This window comes from Rhinolophus sinicus, chromosome 4, assembly GCF_057876585.1.
Source record: "Rhinolophus sinicus isolate RSI-liver-muscle chromosome 4, RSI-T2T, whole genome shotgun sequence".
In the NCBI taxonomy this organism is placed as follows: Eukaryota; Metazoa; Chordata; class Mammalia; order Chiroptera; family Rhinolophidae; genus Rhinolophus; species Rhinolophus sinicus.
The window spans coordinates 35,369,226-35,393,232 of NC_142504.1; the positions used below are offsets into that span (position 1 = coordinate 35,369,226).

The following is a 24,007-nucleotide window of genomic DNA, read 5'->3' on the forward strand; positions in this document are numbered from 1 at the left end:
TGTTTAATTTTTTACAATGAACATGTATATTTTATAATAAAAATCTTTAAATGTCCAATCTGTAAGTATTTTTTAAATGTAGGCAGAAATTTAGAAATTATAGTCTCTTAAGAATATATTGATGATTGATAATATTGTTTAAAGTTTGTACTTCCTATTCTCTCTTAGTAAAATATGAAAGTAAACAATGAAACAGACTAGGACATAAGGAAAAGACATACGAGTTTGCTCCAAAGCAAGAAAAAATACTCTTAAGAAAAATTTCTAAAAGCTGAATTCACAAACATTTATTGGCTGATTTCTGTTAAATACTAGGAATGATCTTTATTATCATTGAACACATGTTCTAATTTAGGGTTTTAAGATTTTCTAAAAATGAAAACTATTATATATTTAGTAGAAACAGGTACATGACAGACTCAAAAACAAATAAAACCCAGTTGCTCATTCTCATAATATTCTAGATATCCTTTTATATTAAAAAAAAAAAAAATGACTTCACTAGAGACATTGTAAGTACAGGCATATCAAATGATTTTATTACAGGTGGATTAGCCACAAAATTATAAACTGTCAGTTTTTGTTCTTAGTTACTCTTTACTGTTGATAAAAAGTTTAACTACAAAATACCTTAAAAAGATATGGTTCTCAAATGATGGCATATATATTAGAAGGTTAGTAATAACTAACATTCTAAAAAGTACATGTTTATGAAAAAGCTTTCAAATGAACACATATCACTATCATTTTTAATAAACTTAAATTCTGTCCATTCTGGAACTAGTAAGAGCATTCTTTGATTGTGGCTCACTGTAAGATACTGTATGGGAAACCTGTAAATTAAGCAACTGTTTCTTATGATATGCATCATTTTCCTGGTCGGCGTGTTCATCCAGCGATTTCCTTATACAGTTCTTTAATTCGTCAATTCCTTCTCTGGTAATCGCAGAGATGGGGATGATATGTTGGAATTCCATCGTCCGAGCTGGAATCATGTTATTTTCAAATAAATGCAGAAAATCTGAAACAAAGAACATAATATTATGCTGATTTTTTTTAATACTATGCTGATTTTCATTGTCTTTGAAAGTAAGTCAAAACTGTATTAGAAGTTTGATTTGTGAACCAAAGAACTGAAACCTTAGAATTTTTAATTCCCTTTTTTCATCTCTCTCTAATAAGCTCTTAGAACCCTTGGTTTTTACTAGGGACAATAGTAAGGTTCTTGGCACGTGATAACTGTTTAGTAAATATCTGTTGGATAAAGATATTTTAAACCAAATTAAGTATAAATAAAAGAATCACAGAAGATGATTTACTTACAGAAGCAATAAATATTGCTTTTTTGGGTGGGGGACATTCGATAAAGTGAGGCAACACAGATTCTCTGAAAGAAACTTTCTATAAAAATGTCATTTGGGATATTCTAGCTTGCCTCAGTACACAGGCGGCCTTTAACTGCCCTAAAGTATAGGCTTATCATCACTGATGCTAGGAGCCATACTAAAATTGAAAAAGGTGTTGGGAAGAGTTTAAGGGGGGTGAGGGGGGAGGTTATTTCAGATGAGTCTAGTCTATCACTCCACAGGGGCAGATAGCTGTTATATCACTTCTTCCTCTCCCTGCCAACAACGCAATGGGAGGAGGGATGGCATACTGATATGAACGGGAAAGGCTGGGCTGAAAGAGAGTGGACAAGCCAATCTGGAGTTTGATTTGAGATTCCTATGCCCCCAAAAAAGTCCAGAGAGGCTAACTCAGAAATTATCACTGAGGGGACTACTATATTCTGTTTTATGATGGTTCAAAATAGCCACAGGTACCTTTCTGGTACCTCCTTTGAAAATTCCCTTTTCTGCAAAACCAACTAGCAAACAGATCTAATGATTTCTCAAAGCAAATGAGATTGAGGAATAAAGTCTACTAACTAATTCCAGGGAATATTTATATCCCAAAAGTAACTTATTAACTCAAGGACAACTCCAATATGTAAATTACACAGGGGATAGATTTTTGAGGGGAGAAAGCATCTTCTGGTGTTGTCTGCTAGTCCTAATAATAATAATTTATTTCCCCCAATTTTTATCCCAAAGAGCAATTGTTACTATTTAAAAACATGTGAACTACTTGCCAACCACCCTATTTTTCCTCATTTGTGAAGAGGTCTTCTACTAGACTCAGAAAAATGAAAGCATCCTCAGTGTAGGACAGAGAGTGTTCTACGAGTTCAATATTCAAGACAGCGGAGCGTCCTTACTTGAAGTTCCTTATACAAAGTGGTCCATTTAGGAACAGATTTCAAACAAAAAATTCTTTTGGACTAACAGCATCTATTTTTCTGTGTTACACACATACACAGATACACGTACTCAAGTTCCTCTTAGGAAATTAGTACTCTTCACCTATAAAGCTGGCATTGCAAAGACAAATACCTCTTTAGAACTATTAGCTCCGTTTTTAAATTCACGGTGTGCTAGGGGAATGAAGTTCTAGAACTTGTGAAATACATTAATGTGTAAGACTTCACAGGTAAATGCTGACTTTTTCCTCTTCTGACCCAAATCCCATTAACTCTTTAAGAACCCAGTTTAAGTTTTACTTCTTCATGAAGACTAACCTTTTCAGTTCAAATTATCTTTCTCTTCTTTTGTCTCCTCTCACTTACCGTCTATACCACATATTCTGAAATTTGGTAAGTATTACATTACAATGTTATTTAAATATTTTATAAGGCATGTGTCCTTTCTTCAAACATACATTTTAAAAGAGTAACAAATTCTAGATATTTATTAAATTGGCATTAAATGAATAAATGGGTTTACCTTTAGGATTCTGGAGTTGGTTCATCAATACACGGAATTTATCTTGGGCATCTGGCAAGTCCATTTTATTAACTGCCAGGAGTGCAGGTTTTGTCTGAACTTCCTCTTTGTACAACTCCAACTCCTTTAAATCAAGAGAAAAACCAAATAATTTTATTAAAATATCTATACAGAAAACTTGTTTCATGTCTGTCTTTACCTTGCAGAGGCCTGGATAATCTAGAGTCCATTCACATCTCTGAAATGCAGTAAATCCCAATAACCACAAAATTAACTAACAAAGGCAACTCAGAAAATGCTTAATGGTTAAGTCATGTGCTAATATATTTTGGCTTACATGACATCCTAGAGAAGGTTGTGATTTGTGCTGAGAGCCAAATACAAATATCTGGACTTCTATTAAGATAAAATTCAGAACTGAATAGGAGTAAATCTTCATGTTCATAAATTAAGCAATAGTTTCTTTAGTTATGATACCAAAAGCACAATCAAAATACAAAATAGACAAAAAGGACTTCATTAAAATTTAAAACTCTGTGCTTCAAAAGATATGAAGAAAGTAAAAAGACAACTGATAGGAGAACATATTTGTAAATCACATATCTGGGAAGGGACTTGTATCCAAAATATAACAAACTATTATAACTCAACAATAAAAATACAAATAACCCAACTGAAAAATGGGCAAAGACTCTGAATAAGCATTTCTCCAAAGACATACAAAACGGCTAATAAACACGTGAAAAGATGCTGAACATCATTAATCACTAGAGAAATGCAAATCAAAACCATAATGAAATACCACTTCACTCCTACTAGGATGGCTGAAATAAAAAATAGACAATAATAAGTATTGACATTAATGTGGAAAAATTGGTACTCTCATAGATTGCAGGTAGAACTGTAAATGTTGAACTGGTGCAGCCACTTTGGAAAACGGGTTGGCAGTTCCTCAAAATATTTAACATAGAGATTCCATATTATTTAGCAATTCCATTCCTAGGTATATACCCAAGAGAAATGAAAACATGTCCATAACAAAACATGCACACAACTGTTCTCAGCAGTATGACTCATAAGAGGAAAAAGTGGCAAAGGAAATAGGATATACAAAGACCTGGAGGCAAGACACATCGTGTTGTGTTAGGGAGAAATCACCGGGCTGGATACAGAATGTAAGAGGGGCAGAGGGAAACAGAGATGGACGGCTAAGTAGGAGTCCAACCTTGCCAGACCTCATTAACCATGTTCAGGTTAGACTAATCTAACAGTAATGGGGCACCAGCAAAGTGTTTTAAGCAGGAAACAAACGTCACTGTGGTTCTTTTACAAAGATCACTCTAGCTGCCATGTAAAAAATTGACTGCAGAGAAGTGAGACTGCAAGCAGGGAGTCCAGAAAAGAGAAACTTAAAACATTCTAATGAGAAAGCTTGATGACTATAACAGTGTGGATGAAGAAAAGATTGATTTCCGAGATATTTAGTACATAAAACTGACAGTGCTTGATATAGGTGAGAAAGATAGAATCAAGACCACCACCCGGTTTCCGGCTTACACACTCAGTAAAGTTCTGGAGGAGGCTGGAAAGTTAAAAGAAAAAAAAAAGTTCAGTTCAGTTTTATACATATTAAATTTGAGAAGTCAATAAGACAGACAATCAAAGATGTCCAAGAGGCAGCTGGTCTAAAGCACAGTCAAAAGATATGGGTCTCAGATACAGATTTGGCAGTCATCAGTATATTTACTGTAACTGAATGCTACTTAAAGAACAAACAGAAAAGAGCATAAAATGTACACTGAGAAATAGTCTAAGAAGTAGAAATAAAAGTTCAAGCAAGATGAAGTTTGAGAAGTATGTAACAGAAATTTGGAATTAAGGAGGGTTTCAAAAGGAGCAGGTTAATATTGAAGAACTTGAGACAGTAAGTTTAGATAATTCTTTAACATCAAAGCTTCAAAAAGTAGAGGTGAAATATATATTTATTCTAGTTATTATGTCTTATTTCATACAGGCCTATGTACCTACATATTAGACCAGATGCAGAACACAGTAAAACAGAAATAGAAAACCTACTTTTGTAAGCAGTATTATGGTTTCAAAGGCAGTTCTGTATTGCGTTTGGGAAGAAAGCTGAAACCCAGAAATATCAACCTAAAAAAAAAAAAAAGGAAAAGAGACAGCCTTTAATAGAAGACTAGCTATACATTTCTATGTTTTGAAACACTGTATTCTTTGAAGCTAAAAATAATGTCTCGATTTATACTCTATTTGTAATTTAGTAATTCAAAATAAAAAAATTGAAATGTCAAGATAATTATAATTATTCTGATAAAATCACAACCATTAATAAAATGAGGAACTAGTATAGATAAGACAATTTATACTAATATGGACAATCTCATATACAGTTGACCCTTGAACAATACGGAGGCTAGAGGCACCAGCCCTTACCCCACCCTGCACAGTTGAAAATCATGTATAACTTTTGATTCCCCCAAAACTTAACTACAGTCTGTCGGTATCCATGGGGTATGAGTTCCAGGACCCCTGCAAGGGCACCGAAACCTGTGGATGCTCAAGTTCCCTACATAAAATGGTATAAATCAATGCACACAGTCAGCCCTCTGCACCTGCAAACTCTTAACACCATGGATCGAAAACAGAACAGGTGTTTATTGAAAAATATTTGTATATAAGTGGACCCACACAGTTCAAACCCGTGTTGTTTGAGTCAGCTGTATAACTCAAGCACCATCAATGAAGTAGGAAAATGATACTATATAATATAGTACTATGTTGAAAATCGTAAGGAATTAAACCTTGACAAATATGGCCAAACTTACGTCTGACATAGTAAATAATGCCATTTCAATGCACATATTATAAACAGATTACTTACTGTATTTGACCCCAATCTAAACAGACTTAGTGGAGTCACGTATGCTACTACTTTATCTTTAAATCTTATTATTACAAAAAAATCTAGGAAAATTAAATCCATTGATTTTCACATTCATTTGAATATTACATTTATATGCATATGACTTACAACAAAAAGTAGTTGTTTAGTTCTTTCTATATGCTTGAGGAATTTGTGGCCCATTCCTTTGTTCATATGTGCTCCTTCTATTAAACCAGGAAGATCAGCTACTGATATCTAACACAAAGTTAAATGGTTTGATAAAAAAGAAAAATATATGAAAACCACAAGCACAATTACATCCAAAAATGTTCATGATATTTCAAACATAAACAGTTCCTGATTTGTGATTACCACATCTTTATAAAGCCAAGATACCTTTATAACAAAATAAATGTATTAAGAATCTAAATCCTTTGTTATCAGAAATTAAGAGTCCCATTTTTACTTATTAATCTAACAAGACAGAATTTTAGGGATTAGTTTAACAGTTATTAATCACATAAATTCTTTAGAACTCCATAAATTATATGTTCAATATGAACTTTCCATAGAATTTCAACTTTCTGAATTCTTAAAAGTGTTCAAAGATATTAATTCAACTGACATTTACTTAATACAGCTCTGTAGTTTTAAGTTTTAAATTCTATATGTATTTAATTATTTGGCACTGCTTTCCTTTTCTGTTCACATTCTACCAAGAGGACTACTGACCGTTCTTAAAAAGTAACGGACATAGTGTTCCTATACTCTTTGTGGAGGTGATAAGAGTTATTCACTATTATTCTACATTTCTGGTTTTCAAACCTCACTTGCCTCATAACCACCTAGGGAAGTTTTATAACCACAGATGCCCAGGCCCTACCCCTAAGGGATTTGGTTTTGGATCTTTGGGGCACATGCTTCATTTGTCATTGTTGTTCTTAAGCCACCCAGATAATCCTGGGGTGCAGTAAGGGATGAGAAGCACTGCTCTAAACACACTGCTCATGGGGATCACGACTTGAGATTTAAAGAAAGTTGTGGCTGTGACAAAGCAGTGTACACTACAGAGGTCTCATGTCCTGACATTGTCTTCAAAGGTTCTCTACTGACTTCCCTTAAAAATTACAATGTTCTTTTCCTCTCAATATTGTTTGATATATCCATATTATCCTGCATTTATAATTTTACTTATTATTTAATATTCTATATAACTGTTTAAGTTTTTTATTTTTTACTGTTATATCACTATTATAAATGAATACAAATCTTTTATTTTTTTTGAATTATGCCAATGGATTATATGAAAATACACTGATACAGCATCACTGTAAGACCATACTTTACATTAGGGTTCTCTCTTGGTTCTCATTCTATGGGTTTTGACAAATGTATGACATGACCACCATTATAATGTCATACAGAATAGTTTCACTGCCCTAAAAATCTATTGTGTTCTGCCTATTCATCGCTTCCTTCCTCTAATCCTTGGCAAGCACTGATTTTTTGCTCTTTCTATAGTTTTGCCTTTTCCAGAACGTCATATAGTTGGAATCATACAGTATGTAGCCTTTTCTGGTTGGCTTCTTTCACTTAGTAATATGCATTTAAGGCTCTTCCGTGTCTTTTCATAATTTGTAGTGCATTTCTTTTTAGTGCTGAATAATATTCCATTTCCTGGATGTATCATAGTTTATCCATTCACCTACTGAAGGACATATTGGTTGCTTCCAAGTTTTGGCAATTAGGAACAAACATCTGTGGGCACGTTTTTGTGTGGGCATAAGTTTTCAACTCATTTGGGTAAACACCAGAGGATGACTGCTGATCATATATTACATATTTTTAAAATTTTGTCTCTTTCCTTTTATATTTGTTTTTATTCTCTCTTAATCAAAAGATATGTAGTTCTTCCTTATCAAGAAAAAATAAATTTTAAGAGCTACCTAAGGTCAGAATCCCGTTCAAGTAAAAAAACACTTTCTTAAAGAGAAAATTAGAACAAAATGACTTCCATGAACTTGAGAAAAATATTTTTAGGAAGCTAAAATCAATCATCAAATATTGAAGTAAAATAGGGACTTGCAATGAGAACAGAGATTAGGGAGACAATGAAATTATGATGTTGTAATGACAAACCGGATTTATACTTTCAAAGAAGAAGAAGTTACATTCTTATACAATATTTTACCATGACAGTGTTCAGCAGAATTGATTAGATCAGTTTTACTTATCAAAAACAAAATTCTGGTACTTTTCCTCCCCCCATCATTACAGAAACAGTCAAATATTATAAAGCCCAAGCACCAAAAGCAAGTATTTTCACTTTTAACCAATTGTCTTTAAAAAAAAAATACCCACCTGTTTGAAATCACTATACATAATCTTTCCAAGTTCAGGCTTTAGTGTTGTAACTGAGAGAAAAAACAACAACAATAAATTAAGGTTAAAATAAAGGCTGGCACTCTCAACACTGTCCTAGCATTAAGTTTAAAATAAACAGTATCTCTCTTCTATTAACACTTTAATTAACACTATGTTCTCATCTGTTGAAATGGAAGGTACAATTATCTTTGCTATTTACAATATGCTTGGAAAAGGACAAATATTAATTATTATAATCTGCACAGGTCTAATCTACTAGTGGGTCTATAAGTGGGTCTACTACACTTTACGAAGTATGGGAAGGGGGCAGAATTTAGGTTTCTATCACTGGGTCTGTGGGAGAAATGTGTCTGGTGCTTTCTTAGTCAGTTATTCTCAAGCCTCACCAATCCTACACTAGCCTCCTTCCTATGACTTTTTGCTTTTCTTCCTCTTTCCTTCTAAGAGTTCCCTGTATTATAACAATAAATACTGGCCATGTAATGTATCGTAGTTAGTACAAAATTAACTCTATCAGAGTGTAATTTTAGAATGGCTTAATTTTATTCCAAGTTAATGTCATTCTGTACCTTTTTGTTTAATGATGGCAGAGATCCTATAATATTCATTCACTACTCTTAGTCTAAGATTCCACTAGCTCTCATCTTGCTGCTGCAATAGCCCACTAACTGTTCTTCCAAGATCCATATATGTGCCACACCCATCCATTTTCTGTATTATATGCAGACACCTTTCTAAAGCAAATCTAATCATTTTATCCCTTTCTAAAAAGGCTATCCACTGCTCTTAAGACATAAAGATTGAATATGGCCTACATGGTCTGTTGATAGTCTTTACCTACATCTCGCCTCATTTTGATTTCCTTTCCCTTACCACATGTTCTCTAGACACACAAATCCACTCCCTGCCATCACAGAGCCTCTGTGTATATGCTATTTCCTCTGAAAGACCTTTCACGTCCACTACTTGTCACTCATTAACTCATATTTACTCTTCAAATTTCAACACTTCCACAAAAAGTCTAAAGCAGTCGCCTACACTCTTTTCATAGAATGGTATTATATTCCCTTGTATTCATTAGTGAGATTTGTGCCTTCCCCCACGAGTTTGTAAGCTCAATAAAAGTCAGAACAGTATCCGTTTCTATTTACCAATCTTTGTAACTCCAGAATCTATTGTAGTTCCCAGAAAAACATAATTGCTAAATGAGTGAAAGAATTCATCTCTCCCTTCCTAGGATTTATCATTGTGCTTGATAAAGGCTAGGTATTCATAAAATCATAACTAAACTAAATAAATGATTAAGGAGCAGAAAAATAAATGCAACAAAGTGTCTAACAAGTACTAGAAACTTTGCTGAGGGCTATAGAGGTTTCAAAGATTAATGGGAAATGCATATATATTCCGCCAAGAGTTTTCAAATTACGGCTACCCTTAGAGTTGTCATTTTATTCATACTCAAAGAAAAATCAGTCTTTAAAAATTCACCACCACACATCAAAATACAAAATTAATTATACTTACATGCATAATCTGCAATCGCAGGTTTTGCATGAGAAATCTGACTTAGCAAAGAGGATTTTCCAGCATTTGGGAATCTGAAATGAGAAAATAAATTTATATATTACAATAGGTATCAGTACTATTACTATTTGGTTATCTATCTCTGAATTCCTAACATTTCAGGAAGCAGACGTCTTGAATATTTTTGGGATTGAAAGTAGAGTATAAATTTAAAATAATTTTGAAAAACTTGAACAAAATATACTTATGGAAAAGGTAAAGATAAATTTATGTTGGACACTGAAATGTTTCAGTATTGTGAATAAATAATTCAAATTATGTAAAAAAAACACTTGTAAAGCATAGAAAAACAAAAGGAAATGAACAAAAATACTTGTAATCCACTATCTCTAGTCAAAAACTGATAAAATACTACATTTATTGTTTTATGGATTTAAAAAAAAATTTTATATCGACATTTTCAAACATATACCAAAGCAGAAAGGAACAATAAATTCCATTTAGCCATCATCTAGCTTCAACAAATATTATTCTCAAAACTTTTTAAAAAGTTGTCTTGTTTGAATATGGATTCCAATAAGGTCTGCATTACAACTGGTTGATGTGTCTCTTAGATTTCTTTTGGTAAAGGTTACCCCTCCATCTTGTTTCCCCCTTTGTAATTTTACTTTTTTTTTTTAAACTGGTCATTTGTCCTGTGGAGTTTCTTTACCACAGTCTGGAGTTTTCTGTTGACCCCCATGATGTCATTTAACGCTCTTTTGCCCTGGATTTTCTAAAAATTGGTAGTTAGATATAAAGCCTTGATCAGATTCAATTTTGATTTTTTTTTTTCTGAACGACTATCCATAATTGGTTGGCCTCTTGTTCAAACTGAATTATATAAGGTGAATAACTTTCAAGGGGATACTGTAATTTACCTGACTAAATTCCTATTGTTAGGCATTTAGGTTGTCTTCAATTTGTTTACTATTATAAATAATGTTGCAAAAATATGCTACAGCTAGAAAGACATAGGCATACACCAGCATTAACAGTCACCTCTGAATGGTGGGATTAATAGACAATTACCTTATTCTTCTGTAAATGAGCATTTATTGTCTAACTTTTTTCTAAAACTTTATAAACACTGAAGTGACTATCTTTGAATCTTTATACATACCTTTAATCTTTTTCTTGAGTTAAATTTCTAGATAAGGAATATGGATTAAAATATATGGTAGTTTCAAAGGCTTTCATTTTACTGCTACATTTTCCTTAAGGCCCACAACGCATGAAAAAGAGTACAAGGAATGGGGGAGGAGGGTCAATTAAGAGATGATTTCTTAAATTTCATTCAGATATTTTCATTAAATTTATCCAACAAATGGAAATATGATTGGTGCAGCCATTGCTCATTATGGAAAACAGTATGGAGTTTCCTCAAAAAATTAAAAACAGAACTACCATATGATCCAGCAATTCCACTTCTGGGTATTTATCTGAAGAAAACAAAAACACTAACTTGAAAAGATATATGCACCCCCAAGTTCACTGCAGCATTATGTACAATAGCCGAAATATGGAAACAATCTAAGCGTCCATTGATGGATGGATGGATAAAGAAAACGTGGTATATACACATATAATATACAATATATATATGATATATGTGTGTCTATAACATATAACACACAATAAAATATTACTCAGCCATAAAAAAGAAATATTGCCATTTGTGACAATAAGGATGGACCTTGAGAGCACTGTGCTAAGTGAAATTAAGTCAGACAAAAAAAGACAAATGCTATACGAGCTCATATGTGGAATCTAAACAAACAAACTAAAAGATACAGAGAACATATTGGGGGTTGCCAGTGGTGGAGGATGTGGCAGTGGGCAAAATGGGTGAAGGGGGTCAAATGATACAATCTTCCAGTTATAAATAAGTCATGAAGCATATAATGTACAGCATTGTGATTATAGCAAATAATACTGTATAATAATACTATATTGTCTATTTGAAATTTGCCAAGAGAACAAATCTTAAAAGTTCTCATCACAAGGAAAGAGATTTGTCAACTATGCATGGTGATAGATGTTAATTAGACTTACTGTGGTGATTATGTCATAATACATACAAATATTGAATCATTATGTTGTACACTTGAAACTGATATGTTATATGCCAATTATATCTAAATAAAAAATTTTATCCAACAAATATTTACTGAGCGTTGACTTGTATCATACCCAACCAACCAATGGCTGGGCAATATCATAGGCACCAGATATACAGCAATCAATGAGACAAATGTGATCTCCCACCTTCACAGAGCTGTCATTCAAATTTGAGAAAGCTCTTCTTCCAAAACTCTTTCAAACTCATTTGAAATAATGGTGTAATATTTTGTAAATATTAATTTAGAATTCTATAAAAATCTGTAAGCTCTTCATGGAGCTCATTTAACAATTTTTCTCATTAAAAATATTTCTGTAGGAATTTAGAATAAAATTATGTGAGATGCCTTACTGATCTATTTCCCTTGGAAATACAATATTTTCTTATATCCTGTTATACCCAGGCTCTTGGAACTTTTTGGAAAGTAAATTGCAATCATTTTCGTCTATGATGACCACTGGTTGCACTTGCTTCTTTCTTTCCAAGATCCTTATGTTTTCATAATAGTGATTAAACACAGGAAAATGCAAGCAACTACGTATTTCCAAAAAGATAAAAGTACGAGAAGAAAAGGATGCTCATGGTTGAAGAACAGACACTTGAGATTTTTCTTGAAAAGTACCTAACGAAAATTTTAGAGGTTGAAATCCAACCTATGCAAAGATCAGATCTAACAACAGCGGTACACGTGTATTCGTTATATGACACCTTTCTTGTAAGGTTCAGTTCACTCCTGAAACCAGCTAAAAGGATATCTGCTTATACTGGTATTCACATTAGTAACTTTTGAAGAACAGTTGCCTAATTTAAAAGCACTAGGACACATGTTAAACATTGTGCTTAGGAATCATGATGCTTTAATTATTGACTATAATTTCAAGCCCACTTCCGAAAAGCTCAGCATTTCACTGTATGTAGTCTCCAATAAGTTGGCACTCCAGTGATGATGGTGAGAGCAGCTGCCCTTCTTTCACTGGGCATTCGTAAATCCAAGGTATGTGCTGTGCTGCAAATGCAATCTCTTACACACCAACAACATTTTAACGTGGGAACTATCTCCATCTACTATTAAAGATGAAAAAATAAAAACTTAGGGAGACTGTATAACATATCCAAGACCAAGATCTGAGATTCTAACCCAAATAGTCTCACTTGAGTCCCCGGCCCTTACCCCATCTTTACTACTCAGCTTTGCTAGGCTCTTCTTAGTCTATAAAGGTATCTCTATGGAACTTGAAATCATTTTTCTACCAAATGAGAAATTGAATGGCTGGATTTTCAGTCTTACCCACAAAATTCTATTAAACCCATAATGTCTGAAAAATATACAATATTACAGAAGCTATGACTCATAACCCTCATAACTATGTTTCATTGAAAAAATTAAATGCAAGTGACAAGCCTGAATGCCAGAATCACATCTTCCTTGTTACAGATTCAGCAAATGGGGCTTCTGTGAACTCTAAGCCACTGCTGGTTAAGACCTGGAAAGAGGTGAGAGATTCAGACTGTTGAGTCTGGTAAAGAAGCAGTGAAATTGCTGGAGAGGAAGATGAAAAGAGCTTAAAAAAAAGCTAGGAAGATAAGGTATGGAATGGCAGTTTGGCACTCAGTTTGGCAACAGTTTTCCCTACCTTTTCCTTAGGCCTCCATTTGACTACTGTGTAATGCTGTAGGGGGACGAGGCAGAGAAAGAGAGGGAGGCAGAGGAGAAATGCAAAGTTGAAGTTTTCCCTTCCTTTACCTACTCTATCTTGCTATCTCCCTCGTCAGTTGGGTAACAACACTGCAAATCCCATAGCTAAGTAGTCTGATGAAAGAGTGGAGGCTGGTGGAAAGGACAACATTGTAAGGTCTGCAGTGCTGATGGACAGATCCTAAGCAGAGTGTACAGGATAGGGAAACACCCTTTCCCCGAAAATAAGACCTGGCTGGACAATTAGCTCTAATGCGTCTCTTGGAGCAAAAATTAATATAAGACCCGGTATTGTATTGTATTATATTATATTATATTATATTACGTAAGATCCAGTATTATATTATATTATATTAGTTATATTATACCTGGTCTTATATTATAGTAAAATAAGACCGGGTCTTATATTAATTTTTGCTCCAAAAGATGCATTAGAGCTGATTGTCTGGCTAGGTCTTATTTTGGGGGAAACACAGCAATTATAGCAAGATTCCACTTTGGTGTTCAATAGTGTAAAAGTCGGATAGTTGACAGTGTCGATACTGGCTTTTAGCCATCTGATTAATGACACTTTAGTACCTCTATTAAGACTTGTAAGACTATCTTAATTATTTTTTCCCTTCTTTTATTTACTTCTATACACTTTTTAAAATGTGGATTGTTCGGATTTCTCATTTTATTCCCTAATATTTGGTAATGTTCTTTTACCTTCTTATACTAGTACATTTGATTGATTTTTTCTTTCTTTATTCATTTTCTAACATTTCACTGGCCTATTATATTGCTATCATCTTTGACAAATGAATAGTAAATATGAAACTCTATGTTGGTACTGTGAAAATAACCACATTTAACAGCATATTCTCAAAGTACAAACAATGCACATATTTCATAAACTAGAAACAATGCCAGTCCCAAATTACCACTTATATTTATTTCCTATGCATGAACTATCTCTCTGAAACTAAAAAAAAAAATAAAGATATGAATGATACTTACCCCACTAGGCCTACATCAGCTATAAGTTTTAGATCAAGGTGAATTACTCGTTTCTGGCCTTTCAATGGTAAGAAATTTGTAAATAATTTACCACCAAGGCCTCCTTCAGCTACCAAAATTCTGTCTTTCTCTTTATTGAGTTCTCCTTAAAAAGAGAGATAAAGATACTTAGAGCCAAGATTAGTAAGTGGAGCTAATTAATCACTAATGACATTTTTCTTTCAGAAATATATGCCAGAAGTTTCTATTAAAAGCTTGACAGTGGAAAAGCACTTTTGTAAGCAGCTGAAAAGAGACTAGTTATATGTTTTAAAACCAAGTAAATACTCTTATATTTTTAAAACAATCTTAAATGTAGCAGTTAATTTTGAACAACCTTTACATAATGTTTTTAAAAGTTCTTTTATAAATTAGCAGCTAAAACAGGAATGTTTAGAAACAATTCTGACACTCAAGAGGTACTATTCCCCACAGCTCCTAAACAACTTAGAAAATGTGCATTTTTCACAACCTTAGACTATGCAGTATACTTACCTATAATTTTACCATTTTCATCAGTTACTGAAATACCCACAGGTACAGGAATTTCACAATCTTTTCCTTTGGAGCCTTTCAGTGCACTAACCCTACAAAAACATAAGCTAAGTTAAAACAAGCAAAACCCACTAAATTAAAGATTATATCTCAAGCAAATATAATGGTATACAAAGAAGACTAGCAACCAACTCATGCAATATAGATGATAAATGGTCAAATATTAGAAGAAAACTAAAACTTTCCCTACTTATTTATTTGCATTTTAGACTATTGTATCCCGATAACAATAATATTCAGTAATGATTTAAGTTACCAAGTTAACCACTAAAAGTCATTTCAACTAATAATGAACTAATATATTGCATACCTAAAATGAAAAAATCATTACAACACCAACTAGAAAAAAATGAAAAATCCACTGAAGAACAAACTTTTAAAAAACTGACCTCAATTACAGCAGGCTCATCTGGCTACTCTCAAACTGCTCGTGAGAGAGTAAATTGGTACAAATTTGTAACAAGTAATTCCACTTCTGGGAATTTATCCTAAAACAAAATAACTGAACAGCCACATAAACTACCATATACCCATGGATGTGTGTTGCATTGGGACTATAACAGTAAAAAAATCTACAATTACCTATACAGATGAACGACAAAATAAATAATGCTATTTCCAGTACTATAATACTATGCAGCCAACCTGAATAATCTTGTCACGGAAAAAAAGTTAAGTAAAAAGAGGAGGTTGCAAAATATTGTCCTCTCGTTTTTATACCCCCAAATTATATACATATACACATAATTACGTTTGTGTAAATACACAGGAAAGTCTTAGAAAAGTCAATTAAGAGTTAATAGTGGTTATCTCCAAGTGGAAGAATTATAGGTGGTTGACCCTTTTTTTTAATCATTTTATTCCTGATCTCCCTGATTATGTCCCAATTCCCATGCCCACACACGTAGGCTCTCATTCATAAGATATGTCACAGTTATAATTTTACATTTTTCATGTATTTGATTAATATCTGCTCTCCTATTAGGTTATAGTAAGTTCTAGGAGGGCAGGGAACATATTAGTTTAGATCATCATTTTATCCTAGATATCTAGTACAGTAATTGGCACATAGTAGATAATTAACATTAGTTGAATGAATGAATTGGATTGACAGAAATGGAAGAATTTGAAACATATGAAAGATTTAAATAAAGTACTTCTCTTACTGGGATTGTGTGTTGTAATTTTCAGAATGTAGAGGCAAGACTTTCCATTCTTTTTTGTTACCGCTGATGAAACTTCTACTAAAATATCATGTTATTAAAAACATTTACACTTTTATTTCAGAAGAACTTTGGATAGTTTTTTAAATAATTGAAATAGTATCTGATAATTTTCTTAGTTGAGCAACCATAAACAAATTTACTGGGAGATATTTTCATGATGAACAAAAGCAGTCTGATTTTTAGTAGACGTGATTAGATATCTGAAATTAAAATCTTACTTAGTTACCTACATTTTGGAAGTGGTGCTTGAATCATGTCTTGAAGGGGGAATAGGACTTCGCCAAACAATCAGTGTAGGGAAGGATGTGTTGCCAAACTGAATACACACACACTGGATTAGGAGGGAACATAACAGCTATTTCTAGCATAACACTGGGACAAGTGGGGTGGCATGGTGTGAAATAAAGACATTGTAGTCCAGATCATGAAGAGTCAGATATGCTAAATTAGGAAGCCTAAAGATTATCTTAGAGTGATGGGGAACATTGAAGGATTTTATATAGGCAAGTGACATCAATAAATTGGTGTTTTAGAAAATCAGTCTAGGAATAACCGGATAAAGAATGGATTGGAGGTGATGACTGAGACTGGAAACAGGAGACCAAATTGGAGAATACTGCAGTGTTTCAGCAATGATGGTGGTCGGAATGAAAGGCTGGCATTCCTGCGTTTTCTGCATTCCAGCCACACGGGCCTTCCTTTAAAGTCTTATACTGGTATCTGTCTTCTATCATTGGGCCTTTGTTCATGTTACCTTTTCTGTTATGCTTTTTCCTCCCCTTCACCCTGGCTGGCTCCTGTAATCCTTCAGATTTAAGCCTCTGCATTCTAAAAGTTGCAACACACAATCTCAGTAAGAAAAATGTTCTATTTAAATCTTTCTTAACATTTACACGTTATATACCATCTTTAATATACCACTAATCTGAACACAGAATAAGGCTGGAATTATAGCAACTTTACTTTTCAAAAGAAATAATAAAATTATCAAAATTTTTACTTTAGGATGTAAACTGCTATCATGTCCTGCCTGTAACAGCAAAATAATAAAATAACATTCTGAACTCAAAACTTTGATTACTAAATTCTAACAAATAGAGGCTCCCAAATTTTGTCCTATAAAATGGTTTCAGTCGGACTATTCATAAAACAAAAATGCTCAAAAAGAATTTAAGGGGTTTCTCTAAGGATTCCTTTCCCGGCATATTTTGGGCAGGGTACTTTGTTGTTGCTGGGAGTGTTCCTCACTCTGCATTACAGGGTGTTCAACATCCCAGCCGCCATCTTTTGCTTATCAAACCCATCACCCAAAGAAGCGCCAAATTCCATCCTCTAGTACGGTGACAAATAAATATACCAAAACACCACCTTGAGAAGGAGAAAGAAAAAAGCAACATCAAGTCTAACCTTTACATCAACACCTCCTAAGGAATAACCGAATGAGAGAGGCCTGAGGAATCATAGCCTACATTTTGGTAGAAGCTTTAAGAATTTTTTTGTTTCTTTTCTTTATAATTAAAGAAACAATTTTCTCATATTTTGAGGTCAACACAGTACGTTCCACAAAAAATGTTTGTACATTAACTAAAAATAAAGGAAAGGTTTTGCTGTCATAGAAAGAAGACCAAAATGGAAGCAAAAGGAAAACATACAAGAGATGTATCAGTGAAACAGGCTTTAAATTTTCAGCACTTCGTATGAGATGCTGGCAGAACTATTGGCGGTGGGGGGAGAGATTTGAGATTTCAGAAAGGATTCCTAAGGATTGTCAAAGATAACTTAAGGAGAAAACTGAGAATTCAGACTATTTTCTGTTTCTAAAGGGTAAGTGCAAAAAAATATAAACAGACATTGGGAGAAGAAAAGGATAAAGTTTAAAAGCTCCAAAAGATTCTTAGTACCTATCTTTTTACTGGAGTTGAGACAAATGTAGATTTTTGCTCAGTTAAAAATACAGGATATAATTTACTTCAAATTATTAATTAAATTTTTATTTTTTAACTTTTTCCTTCCGGGAAGGATTAATTTTATAAAATCAAAGTCATTCAGTAAATACTTACCGACTGTTTGCTCCTTCTCCAGCCACAAACCGTTTCTTAGGGTATTTGTCTTTAAGTTGTTTTAAAGTCATTTTGTTATGGGCTACAACCCAGACGTCACCACCTTTTCCACCTTCTCCACCTAAACGAGGGTAACCCATTCCACCACTTCCTCCCCTGGTGAAGAGTCTTAAGTTATCGATGAAGTTTCCATACTTAAAGAGAGAGAGAGAACGTTTGTATACCAAATGTGCTTAGCAATTTAGAACACCTTTCTAGTTCTTTGTTGCCACTAAAACTCCTTTAAAAAAATCAATAATGGTTTCCTGTATGCCAAATATATAGTCTTTTCTTAGTTCATCTGTCTGACCTCCTCTTCCCACTGAACTTTCTTAAGATCCTTTTTTTCCAATTATCAATTGTTGTCCCACCTATCCTCAGAGTCTCTGACATGGGCCCACATTTCAATCCAGACTCCCCTGGGTGATCTCAGCCTATACCAGTAACTATTACCTAGATGAGATATTCTCCATGTCCAGTCTGTTGGACATCTCCACCAGGATGTAAACTTAATAATCTAAAGTAACTACGAACAATATCGGTATTTAACTTATATTTGAAACCCTTCAAATATGTAACTTGTTTGTAGGCACTGAAAGGATAATAGTCACCTCAAATGAATATGAATATGACAAAACCAAACCTTTTCCTTGGTAAATTCTGTTCCTCCAATGTTCTCTCAAATAACGGAACCACAGTTTAATATTCACTGAGGCTACATATGGGAATCTTTTACTACATACACCTGCTTTTTTTCCCAAACCCTCTCTTTCCTTTCTGGTAAAAACTGCCCTAGTATCTTGACTATTTCATTAACTCCTAACTGGTCTTCCATTGTTTAGTCATTCCTTTCTCAACACATCCTTCATCTTGCTGTCTGAGCTATTTTTATAAAAATGGATCTGATCTCTAACCATGTTTCTCCCTTATTCAAATTGTTTTTTTGTGTTTGCTATTTAATAAAGGCTAAAATTTTCAGCACTATACTCAAAGCTCTTAACCTACCTTCCCAGTTTTGTTTCCATTCGTTCTATCCCTCTTATCTCCTTTTCCTCTTTTGCTCTGTACTACATGTTATATATTCATGTCTCCATGCTACTCTGGGCATGCTTTCCCTCTACTTATGTCATTCATTCTTTTCTATCATAAACCCACCTGAACGTCGTATTTACTGACGTCTTTCTTAATTCCTTTAATCAACACGTACCATCCACTTTGCTGGACTCTCAGCAACTTGATTGTATCTCTACTATTACACTTTTTGAAATCTTATACTGTACCTAGTGTTTACGTCTGTATCCCTCACTAAATCAAGAGCTTCTTGCAGGTAAAGATACTAAGTATTAACCTCTCAGACTATCAAGAGTCCTTACAGAGTAATTTCTTAAATTCATAATCTTCACATCTTTAGTCATTTAGGATAGTTGTAAGTACCAAAAAACATCTGGAAACTTTTTGCAAAATACATATACTCCACTGACCATTCTGATATAACCTGGAGGAGGGGATGAGGACAGGTCAACCCAGCAGTTAGCTCCCTTGGCGATTCTGATGTAGTCTAGATCAGAGATTGCGGTGGATGGGTTCACAGCAAAGATTCAAAGCACAGATATCCATTTAAGTATGTGAATGTACTCATGAAACAGTGTTGTAAGGGAACTGGGTGGAAGGGATATATAAAAAATGAACTTGAGAGCTAGCCAGAGTACTTTTCTCTGAGGGTAAAGAATTTATGCTTTGGTTCTTCAAGGCTAGATCAGAAATGAACAACCTGTTAGTGTTGCCTTACAGCTGCCAAACCATTTGTTCCCCGGAGCTCTTCTCAGGATTTCACAATGGCGTGCCCCAGCAAACTGAGGCCCGATGAGGAGATATCAGAAAAGCTCCTCTGAGGGGAAGTCTCAGCAAACTGAGACCCCATGGAATTATATCGGTCCCTCCCCTTCAATGTATTCCTTTGAGATGTGCATGTGTGTGAAGGCAAAGTCCAAGCTGGAACACAATGGGAACTTTCGGAGACAGCCAGCAGGCTACTAACACACAGATCTTGAGATTAGCAATCTTTTACCTCTTTAGAAGTTCACCAATAAAAACTACGTGTTGGCCCGATTCAGGGTGCAATCCCTGAGGCTGTTCCCCTTGGCCCTGTGGTTTCCATTCTATTCATGGCTACTGTCTTTTCTTAGCCCTGCACTGCCCTTCTCCCTCACCACAACCCTGTCGTGCTGGATGCGACATGTTAGATTGGCTATTATCAACAAGATAAGTAATAACAAGTGTTGGAGAGGTTGTGGAGAAAAAGGAACCCTCATACACTGCTGGTGGGAATGTAAACTGGTACAGCCACTATGGAAAACAGTATGGAGGTGCCTCAAAAAGTTAAGAATAGAGTTACCATATGACTCATATGATCCTTCTTCTGGGTATCTACATGAAATTTTTGAAAACATTTGTTCGTAAAGATACACGTTCCCCTATGTTCATTGCAGCATTATTCACAGTGACCAAGACATGGAAACAATCGAAATGTCCTTCGATAGATGATTGGATAAAGAAGATGTGGTATATATACACAATGGAATACTACTCAGCCATAAGAAAAGATGAAATAGTGCCATTTGCGACAACATGGAACTTGAGAATATCATGCTAAGCAAAATAAGTCAGATGGAAAAAGTCAAAAACCACTATGATTTCACTCATATGTAGGATATAAAACTGAAAACAACAAACAAACAAAAACTCACAGACAGATAACATATGATGGTTATCAGAGGGAAAGGGATGTGGGGGGAGGTAGAAAAGCATAAAGGGGGTCACATATATGGTAACAGAAGATTTGACTTTGGGTGGTGAGCACACAATGCAATAAACACATGATGTATTATAGAACTGTACACTTGAAACATAACTTTATTAACCAATGTCACCCCAATACATTTAATAACATTTTTTAAAAAAATGGAATTAAAGGCCTTGAAAATAACAAATGATTAATAAATACATGATGATTTGCTGTTTTTACTATTTTAAAAAAAGATGCATCACATGTAAGTGAAGAGATAGATTCCACTTGGAAATGACATTGATTGGAAGTAAGTTTTCATGACAGGAATGTTACAAAAGTAGCCTTTAATAACTTATCCACATACAAAAAAATTGCAGTAGTTTCTTTTTTGGTTGAAGGATTAGCTACCTCACATACTTAAGCACTACCCTTCATAAGTCTCTTTTCCTCACTTTCTGGAAAACAGAGGGTGGGATAAAGTATACTTTCACTCAGATATTACTAACCATGCCTTTCCTCCAATAAAAAGAAATCTATTCTTAGAGTTCCGTTCAATGTGTGACATTTTTTTAACTGCTCTAGATTGATCAGAGTCAGAGAGTTAGAACCCACACTTAAAGGAATAGCTCAATCTCCTCATTAGTAATGGCCAAACTATGATGCCCACAGGTTTCAAAAACATTACTAGCAAGTCTCCTAAAAAGGATTTTAATTTGAAGCAAACTTATTTTTTTTTTTTACAAAAACGATTCTAAAACCAACACTGCACAAAAACTGACCTAATTTCTTGCAATAAAGCAAGCCTGTTACGTATTTTCGTTTACTGATGAAAAGCTCTTAGAAACAATGCACTCAAAGGGAAAACACTCTATGGATATTACTTAAAAGAAGGGAAATACACTGAGCAAAAAGACAAAGTTAAAACCTACACCCCACGTGTACCGTATTGCGAGTCTGATCGGCAGGCAGGCACCCCAGCTCATCCCACGTGCACACGAGTCCCCAGAAGAATCTCAGACCCTGTCCCCAGACAACCGTCCTAACCACGCCAAGCAGACACACCCTTCTCACCCCTCACAAACCAACCCCGACTCCAGGAGAGATGGAGAGAAAACTATGGTAGAATAAAAGCAGGAAAGACGACGCCAAAAAGTGGGGAGGAAGGGACGGAGCACCACCGCCCTCGGGTGGGGCGAGGGGCACCTTCAGCGGGAAAGGCACCAGTCACAGACCTTTCGGAATAACACGCAACTGCAGTGCACCATGCCTGCGACCCGCCAGCACTCACTCCTGCGGAAGGTGAACAAACTGAAGTTCCGCGCGGCCTTTTTACGTCACCGCGGGCCGCCGACTTTGAGTTCCGCCTTCACGGTCCCTCGGGAACAGCCGCATGCGCCGTAGGGTGCGCTCGCCTGGGGACTGGCGCATGCGCCCTGCAGTGCACCCGGCACGAAGAAGGAAAATGCTCTGTTTAGGGGAAAGCAGCTTAAAACTGAGGAAATGTCGAGAGGCACTGTGGCAAGGGACAGTTAGGTGTAGAGAGTGTGCCTCAGGAATTAACATTATGAATGGGAACATTTTGAACTAAGCTACCAGGGAGGAATTTTTGTGCTAATTGAGGAAATCATAAGGTGCCTCGGTCTCTTCTCCCTGTAAAACAGTGGGGGAGAAAAACGACTCCAACAAACAAAACTGAATGCATGAAAGCCCCGGAAATTCAGCAGGAAAAGGAGTTAGAGAAAGCTGTTAGTTCATTGACGAGCTGAGTGATCTCTAGGAAAAGCTTCCAGGAGACAGTGAATGTAAAACTTGTGACAAATGTCAGGATCTGAGATCTGTAAGAATTACATTGCATTCAATGGGGAAGGAAACTTGCAACTGTTTGTCAGACAGTAGTTTTTTTGGAGTCGGGTAGCTAAAGGTCTCGATCTAACTTCCCTCAACCTGGGCAGGATCAGCCTAGAATGATCCGCCCCTCGCATCTCCTCTCCCCAGCCTTCCTGCAGTGAAAAGTGCGCAGCCATGTTAGGTGGCCCTGCACTACACAGCCAGTCTTTCTGTCTTTCTTTACCACCAAGATTGTTAATATCTAGAATCCTTTGCACGTTTTTATCCCTCGCTTGCACCAGTGATTATTTGGAAATGCACGATGTGGAAACTATCCCTCTCTGTCTCGATTCCTTTGCTGCTACTGAACCTCCCTCTTCCCCACCAGTCAAAGCTGTAATTGAAATTTAACCTGTAATGATTAATTAATCAGGACATAAAGTTGTTACTATGTAGATGTTGACTCTTGGTAACATTTGCTGCCATTTGGATGATTGTTTTTACTAGGTCTTCTTCTTATGTCAGAATTGTGTTAAGCCCAATCTATTTATTTTCTAAGATTTCTTACTAGTGAATATAAGCCCAAATTGTTTTCTTTCCTATAATATATACATGGGGAGATGATAACAGTAAATAAAACACAAATGAGAAGTTGATATAAAAACATCTCAGAACACCGAGGAATATTACGTAGTATAAACAAAAGAGAAAGCGTAATATTTTTCTTGAACAAAATATGGTCAGAGCCTGAGTATTGATTACAGCTCTGGCTACCAGGGAACAAAAGAAACATGAAATTGGAAATTGATTCCTTTAAAATGTGTGGCTAAAATGAACATGAGGTGAAATGACCCAAGATATTATCCAGACCTGGTGCACAAGTCATTATTGGAAGAAAATACTACTACTTCTGCCATTGAGAGGACAGAATGCCTTCCCCATGGTTGCTCAGAAGATTAAAGTATAGGCCAACCATTAAAC

The 24,007-nt window shown here is 35.0% G+C and overlaps 1 protein-coding gene across 3 annotated transcripts; it reads right to left on the reverse strand.

The window, feature by feature from the left end:
- Positions 1 to 517: 517 nt before the first annotated feature.
- On the reverse strand, positions 518 to 22,606 carry GTPBP10 (GTP binding protein 10). 3 transcript variants are annotated; one of them, XM_088797767.1, is made up of 10 exons: positions 22,488 to 22,606; positions 18,373 to 18,566; positions 15,027 to 15,118; positions 14,493 to 14,637; positions 9,637 to 9,710; positions 8,089 to 8,141; positions 5,875 to 5,982; positions 4,899 to 4,976; positions 2,823 to 2,946; positions 518 to 1,021 (listed from the first exon to the last, which is right to left on the reverse strand). In XM_088797767.1, the coding sequence occupies exons 2-10, from the start codon at positions 18,510 to 18,512 to the stop codon at positions 759 to 761; spliced, it is 1,077 nt and encodes a 358-aa protein (XP_088653893.1). In that variant the 5' UTR covers positions 18,513 to 18,566; positions 22,488 to 22,606; the 3' UTR covers positions 518 to 758. The 3 variants fall into 3 exon arrangements, with proteins under 3 accessions (XP_088653893.1, XP_088653892.1, XP_088653891.1); XM_088797766.1 differs by having other exon boundaries at positions 22,432 to 22,572; XM_088797765.1 differs by lacking the exon at positions 22,488 to 22,606 and adding an exon at positions 22,129 to 22,414.
- Positions 22,607 to 24,007: the final 1,401 nt, after the last annotated feature.

Coding starts and splice junctions, on each gene's coding strand:
- GTPBP10 (XM_088797765.1), bottom strand. CDS start 22,182: ATGAGCTGGGGTGCCTGCCTGCCGATCAGACTCGCAATACGGTACACG. Junction 15,119..18,372: donor GGAGAAGGAGCAAACAGTCG/GTAAGTATTTAC, acceptor ATGTTTTTGTAG/GGTTAGTGCACTGAAAGGCT. Junction 5,983..8,088: donor TGTATAGTGATTTCAAACAG/GTGGGTATTTTT, acceptor ACTTTGTGTTAG/ATATCAGTAGCTGATCTTCC.